The sequence below is a fragment of the Cnephaeus nilssonii genome (genome assembly GCF_951640355.1).
Source record: "Cnephaeus nilssonii genome assembly, chromosome: X".
Classification (NCBI taxonomy): Eukaryota; Metazoa; Chordata; class Mammalia; order Chiroptera; family Vespertilionidae; genus Cnephaeus; species Cnephaeus nilssonii.
The window spans coordinates 67,029,918-67,037,782 of record NC_137071.1 but is presented as its reverse complement, the minus strand read 5'-3'; the positions used below and the strand labels follow the sequence as shown (position 1 = coordinate 67,037,782).

Below are 7,865 nucleotides of genomic sequence, written 5' to 3'. Positions count from 1 at the left end.
TCCAAAAGGTAAGATTTTATTCTCTTTTACGCTGCTTAGTACTCCACTGTGTAAATGTACCACAGCATTTTTATTCACTCCTCTACTGATGGGCACTTGGGCTGTTTCTGGATCTTGGCTATTGTAAATAATACTGCAATGAACTTAGGGGTGAATATATTTTTTAAATATATTTCCAGAAGTGGAATCACTGGGTCAAATGGCAGTCCCATTTTTAACTTTTTAGGAACCTCCATACTGTTTTCCACAGTGGCTGCACCAATCTGCATTCCCACCAACAGTGCATGAGGGTTTCCTTTTCTCCACATTCTTTCCTATATTTGTTGTTTATTGATTTATTGATGATAGCTATTCTGATAGGCATGAGGTGATATCTCATTTGGGTTTTAATTTGCACCTATCTCATGATTAGTTTGTTGAATATCATTTCATACATATGTTAGCAGTGTTTATGTCCTCTTTGGAGAAGTGTCTATTAAAATCCTTTGCCCATTTTTATTTGGATTGTTTGGGGTTGTGGGTTGTGTTTTTTTTGTGTGTGTGTATGTGTGTTGAATTTTATAAATTCTTTATACATTTTGAACAGTAACCCTTTATCAGATGTATCATTAACAAATATGCTTTCCCATTTAGTGGGCTGTCTTTTTATTTTATTGATGGTTTCCTTTTCTGTGCAAACATGTTTTAGTTTGATATAGACCCACTTATTTATTTATTTATTTTTGTTTCCCTTGCCTGAGGAGATATATCAGGAAAAAAAAAACATTGCTAAGAGTGATGTCTGAGATTTTATTGCCTATGTTTTCTTCTGGGCTTTTTCTGGTTTTAAGTCTTACATATAAGTCTTTAATCCATTTTGCGTTCATTTCTGTCTATGGTGGTAGAAGTTGTCCTGGTCACATTGGATGCCGTTACTTCTGATCTTGTTCCCTGGGCCATGTGATTCAAACTTTATTCTGTTAAAGTGATTCATTCTGGTTAGGAACTATCTTGAAAAGTTCTCTCAGTTCTGCTAGATATCCATTTCCTGAGTCCTATCTGTCCTTGGTCAAGCTCCTGGTTTTGCTTTCAGAAAGTGTTTCAAGCACTCTGGTTGGTTTATGTGCTGGGGCCCGCTGCCATCTGTGGGTAGTTATGGATATACCCATTTGTTTCCCAGATAAAATTATTTCCCCGTTGTCTTTCTCTTTCCTAGAAATTGTCTCCTGTGGATCTGAATCCTCTGTGGTTTAGAAGAGACATGGATAAATCTCTCATTATCCTTGAATAGAAGGATGTACTGGCCAGAGTTGCTTGGTTAGTTGAGTGTTATTTTGTGCATCAAAGGGTTGCTGGTTCAATTCCCAGTCAGGGCATGTATGGAAGGCAGGCATTCAATGTTTCTCTCTCACATTGATGTTTCTCTGTCTTCTTCCTTCCTTTCTCTATGCATGTCCTTGGATGAGGATTTTTAAAAAAATTATGATAAAAAATTAAATCAAACAAACAAGCAAAAATCACAAAGGGGTGTAAGCTTCCTTTAAGTATTTATAATGGAAAGTTAATTTCTTTAGATGCTTTACATATTATAGTTTCATTTTTGATTTGAGATATTTCTCAAAATACTCTTGTATTGAACTGTGTGGGAAAATCCAAAGCATAGAATCATATCTGAATATATTCAACAACCTTATTTATTTAAATTAGAAAATTGATAACTGCAAAGGCAACAAAGGGTAAAAAAATAAAAATAAATAAACCTGTGACAACTCTGAACTCAAAAGCTCTTATGGGAAGTAAGAGTTTCTTAAGCTTGATAGACCTCTATTTCCTGTGTGATACCTGGAGACAAAACCACTTTCTATATTTAAATGAGGTGTCTTCGGGCTAAAGCACTATCATTTATTTAAAAATCTGAGCCCAGTTTTACTTTTTTTATTTATTAAAACATGCAATTACATTTTTTTCTTTGAGATTGGTTAAAAACTGCATGCAAAATTTTGAAAACACTTGTCTATTTTACTAACTTCTTTTTGTCAAGGCTAATACTTCATTAACAAAATACCCTTGTCATTGTTTAAAAATGTGTTTGAATTATTTTATTCAGAACTAAATGGTAAATTACAACCTGATATCCTACTTTATAAATTTTCTCAGATCAAGTTACTTGAGAAAGCATGACCACATTCTGGTTCAAACATACAAAGAGCAACAGTGAACAAACAAGTTGTCACTTCCCATAACATACTTGGGTGTCTATAATAATCATTATTTAAATATTAATATTGAAAATTTAGTCCTTAAAATAACTGTAAGATAGTCACACACACACCCTCCATTTTTATGACTGACTAAAGATTTCCTGATTCAAACCCATGTTCCCTACACAATTTTTGGTGTTGAGAAACTCAAAGCACAACAGAAGAATTATAAAAAAAAATTCTTATGAAAAGTGCACCCCCACCCCAGTGCTTCTCAGCTCTCTATGTGACTTTATTTTTTGTAACATTTATGACATTTTTATATTTTATATAATTTACATTTTTTGTTTCTATACCAGTACTAGAATAAAATCTTCGTAAAATTAGGAGAATTTTGGCTGGTTTGTTCATACCTGATACAGATGTATCTGACACATGGTAGAGAATAAATATTGTTGAATCAGGAAATTGATGAACGAATAGTGACTGTAATGAGTATTACAATATAGGTAGAAATAAAGATATTTTGAAGTATAGAGGTCAGAAATAAGCCAACTCTGTGCCTCTGCTCAAATATTAGTTAATGTATGAAGCCATCTTCAGATCACCCAAGCAGATTTTCTTCTGTTGTGTCTTTATTCCTTCATATCTCTCTCATAGCACTTACTATATTATATTGAAATAATCTATTTATCTCTTTCGCTATTCTTTAAAATCTTTGAAAATGAAGACTCGGACTTTGGTGGGGCATTCTTTGGTGCACTGCGCTGGTCCCGGGCTCGTTTCCAGCCTGCACTTCCCGGCTCGTAGGGCGCTGGTGCGGGTCTGCGCCACCGCCTTGGGGCCTGGGCCCAGCTGCAGCCTCCTCCACCGCCGCAGGCTCCCAGCGGCCAGGAGATGCAGCCACTGGGCCAGCCCCCCGCCTATTTCCCCACCAACGGAGACTTCACCTTTGTCTCCTCAGCAGACACGGAAGACCTCAGTGGTTCAATAGCAGCCCCAGATGTCAAATTAAACCTTGGTGGAGATTTTATTAAAGAATCTACAGCTACTATATTTCTGAGACAAAGAGGATATGGCTGGCTTTTGGAAGTTGAAGATGATGATCCTGAAGATAACAAGCCACTCTTGGAAGAATTGGGTATCGAGCTGAAGGATATTTACTACAAAATCCGATGTGTTTTGATGCCAATGCCATCACTTGGTTTTAATGGACAAGTGGTGAGAGACAATCCTGACTTTTGGGGTCCTCTGGCTGTTGTTCTTTTCTTTTCCATGATATCATTATACGGACAGTTTAGGGTGGTATCATGGATTATAACTATTTGGATATTTGGTTCACTAACTATTTTCTTACTGGCCAGAGTTCTTGGTGGAGAAGTTGCACATGGCCAAGTTCTTGGAGTTATAGGATATTCATTACTTCCTCTCATTGTAATAGCCCCTATACTTTTGGTGGTTGGATCATTTGAAGTGGTGTCTACACTTATAAAACTGTTTGGTGTGTTTTGGGCTGCCTACAGTGCTGCTTCACTGTTAGTGGGTGAAGAATTCAAGACCAAAAAGCCTCTCCTGATTTATCCAATCTTTTTATTATACATTTGTTTTTTGTCCTTATATACTGGAGTGTGATCTAAGTCACATGTGAGTAGAAAAAGACAATGTTACCTTTGCGTGAAGGTTGGGAATTCTTGCTGAAAGGATTGAAGAAAAGCTGTTGCTGATAAAATTTTACGTGTTCCAGATACAAAGACAGGTTTAAGGCTTTTTAAAAACAATATTTTGTTTTTGGATTTAATTAAGCAATTGCAGTTATCTGGATTTTTTTAATCATAATTTTGAATTCTGTTTGATTCTTCATATTCCAGTCAATAAAATATAAAAGCAAAAAAAAAATGAAGACTCTTTTTTAAAAATTGTTCATTATACTGTTTGGTACCCAAGTGATTATTGAATTAATTAATTAATGAAGGTTTAGTAAGTCTGAGATTTAGAGGTTAGGGTTGGAGTATGGGGAAGAAGTGTGATCAGATCAGACAAAGGCTATGACCAAATGTTCTTAATCTTTGTGGTGTCAAACAAGTGATAGAAAAGGCTAGAAAAATAGAATGGGAAAAGACTACAGAAGTCTTCATATATCATATTTACGGGCTTGACTTGCTTCTGTTGGTAGTGGAAGGCCACAAAAGGTATTTGAATAGGGAAATGATAGCATTACAGCTGTAATATAGGAGATTAGAGTGATTGAGTGAAGTTAGGAATAGTAGTTAACAAGTTATAATAGTCAAATAAGGCTTGAGCTATAACAGTCAATACTAGGTTTTCTTGGAGAAAGCGTAATATATGACAAAAAAAGGATATTGCAGAGGTAGAAGTCACAAGGCATTAATTCATGCTTAAATATAGGGAATTATTAGGAATATGAAAGAGCAACAATTTCAGTTGAGATTGTGATTTTAAGTGCCTAGAAAAATAAAGGACCTTAAAAAATACAGAAAGACTAGGAAAATGGGAAGTTTGATGAGGTGATGTGGTTTATATATATTAGTTTTGAGATGCTTCTGGGACATTAATAAATGATAATTGAGAAAATGTAAATTTAGTACCGTACTTCAGAAGAGAATTGGGACTTGCACAATTTATTGTTAAGTTATGATAGTGAATGAAATTGACAAAATAGAATGAATAGCAGGAAAAGAGGGTCAGAAACAGAACATTGGAGGATGCCTTAAATAAGAAGTGTATAGAATCGGAATCCATGAAGAAGACAGAAGAATATTCAAAGATTTCAAAGAGAAAATAGTAGAAGAAAAGAGAATGACAATAACTTACAAAATATTTAGAAGAAAACATTTAAGAAAGATGGGCTGTCAAGTATATGGAATTATACATATAATCTGACTAGGATGCGAACTGGAATAAAGTCATTGGAACTGGTGCTTTCTAATGACAGTTTTTATAGCGTGATAGTTGTTAAACACAGAATTAAAGAAGTTGAAGGAAAAAAGGTAAGTGTGAGTAGACTACTGGTAAAAATTTAGAAATTTGACAAAACTTGGAAAGCTTTTCAGTGAATGAGGAGAACAGAAAAGTTTTGGAATAGTTGCTGCAGTGCAGTAGTAAGATAATTATTTTAAAATAGAAGTAAAGAATTGAAAGTGGAGGCCCAGTTGAAATTTTATATCATGTATATTTAGTGTACCTAATCATAATGTTGATGTGTATTTCTTGAAACAACTTGCAGAAATAAAAAAAAGATTTAAGAAAATGATTGGTTCAATTAATTCAAGATTGGGGGTTAGTATGGTAAGTATAATGCAAGGTCAAAGAAGTTAGGAGAGCCTGACTGGTTTGGCTCACTGGATAGAGCGTCAGCCTGCGGACTGAGGGGTCCCAGGTTTGATTCCGGTCAAGGGCATGTACCTTGGTTGTGGGCACATCCCCAACGGGGGATGTGCATGAGGCAGCTAATCGATGTTTCTCTCTATCGATGTTTCTAACTCTCTATCCTTCTCCCTTCCTCTCTGTAAAAAATCAATAAAATATATATTTTTTTAAAAAAAGAAGAAGTTAAGAGATTAAGGGAACTGGTGAGAATGTATTTAAAATATTTAGATATATTCCCCAAGATATGTGATCAGTACTGGGGCCCCACCAACAGGCAAGGGGACCCCAAGGCAGGTGCTGGGCGTGGAGGCCATGGGGGCATAGGCTACCAAGGAGACAGAACCACACCTCACATCACCCTGCTTGTCCCTGGAGGATGGCTGGTTAGCCAGAGATGGGTAAGATTCCTCAGGGAAGGAAGAACCTAAGACAGGCACAGTCACAGAGGGGCCATCAGGAAACAACTTGGGGGTCAACAGAGGTGGGGCACAGACCCTCACCCCCCAACTTTGCAGGGGCCTGAACCCTCACCCCTTCTGAGGGAGGTCTCCTGCCCCCATGGCTGCTTAACTTCCCATGCCCAGCTCAAATCGGGACCCAGGTAACAGACAGAGACTTGGCCGACAGCAGCTGCCCTCTCACTGCAACAAGACTTGTTTGAGTTGTCTTGTACCCATGGTGTGGGAAAGTGGGTTTTTGATATCTAAATCCAGCCTACCATCAGGAATGCTCAGGGCCTACTCAAGAAGGCAAATAATCCTTTCCACTAATATTTACAGGGTAAAATAAGATTGTTGTTAGAGTATTAAATTTTACAGTAAAATAATAGTCAAGTTTTCAGGCAAATTTAAATTGGCTAGTTGAAATAAGAGAATATTCTAGAAAAATTAATGGTACTGGACAAAAAGCTGTTCCTAATGTGTTAACTAAAATTTTTATTGGTAGTTCATCTCATGGTAAAATTGTGTAACATGTAATGAACCTAAAGCAGTCAGATTATAGTGCAAAAAAATTAAAATTTCAAAGCTATCAAGACTACATTATAAAATTTTCAAAAGCCTCCTAACATTTAAATCAAAAAAAGGAGGGGATAGTAGAAGAATATCATGTAAGGAAAAATATCCTGTAAGTAAATTACATCTAGAAAATTTTTACTTTAGAAAATTAATTGTAATGCTAACAGCAAGACACCCATGAAAAACACAGTTGGTGTCAAAACAAGCCAGAGGAAAATCGTTTGGGCAAAAAATGAAAAAGGATCCTAAGTCAAGTTTATAGAAAATATTCCTTTATTAACTTTTGGTCGAGAATATGTTTGTATATTTTCAGAAAACAACTCTGAGACCATGTGGATTCCTGTAACAGAGAGAAATTGACAGGACTACTCCAGCCATGAAGACAGAAGAGAAGCAGTCCAGAGATGGAAGACACTGACGTCGCCTTGCCATACTAGGAGTCAGCAGCTGTGCGTAACTGCATGTTGCCCAGGACCAAACCAGAAAGGGTTGGACCTGCATTACCACCATCTGTCCACCATCCAGAACTGAAATATCATTGCTGACATATACACATAAGGAACTGTTTGACATTGAAATTGGGACTCAAAAGAACTGTTGGCCCAGAAAGAAACTCACTACAGACTGATTCATTTGCCTTTCAGCATAACCATTATTGCTTGTCTCATTTTCGGTTCTTATAAGTGTATTTCTATTAGCACATGATCTCACTCATCTAGGGGAAATGATGAACAACATAGACTGATGAACAAGAACAGACCCAGAGGAGACAAGGAGGCATGGATCAGACTGTTGGACCTCAGAGGGAGGGTAGGGGAGGGTGGGTATAAAGGGGAGAGATCAACCAAAGGACTTGTGTGCATGCATATGAGCCTAACCAGTGGTCAAGGACAACAGGGGGGTGGGGGATGCATGGGGAGGGATTTGGGCTGGGAAAGGGGGTATGAGGACAAATATGTGATACCTTAATCAATAAAGAAATTTAAACAAAAACAAAAACAAAAAAAAGAAGGCAGATAAAAAAAATATTTGGATATAGGATTCTAGAAGGGTAGCAAGGCTAATAAGCTATTGAGTAAGTTATTAAAAGGTGATAGTAGGGAACAATCAAAGAATTAAAAGGAGCACAATAGGACAACAAGGAAATTCCATGCAACAATAAGATGAAGACCAAAGCTGAAAGTGTTATTATATCATAATAATAAAATAGTTTTGTTATATAAAATCCTTCAAAAATAAGTTATTAAACTATAATGAAGTATCATCAAAAATATATTTTATT

The 7,865-nt window shown here is 36.4% G+C and overlaps 1 protein-coding gene across 1 annotated transcript; it reads left to right on the top strand.

Annotated features, from left to right (window-relative positions):
* Positions 1–3,077: 3,077 nt before the first annotated feature.
* On the top strand, positions 3,078–4,042 carry LOC307096164 (protein YIPF4-like; the record flags this gene model as incomplete). Its single annotated transcript, XM_079765709.1, has 1 exon — positions 3,078–4,042. The coding sequence occupies one exon, from the start codon at positions 3,078–3,080 to the stop codon at positions 3,810–3,812; it is 735 nt and encodes a 244-aa protein (XP_079621835.1). The 3' UTR covers positions 3,813–4,042.
* Positions 4,043–7,865: the final 3,823 nt, after the last annotated feature.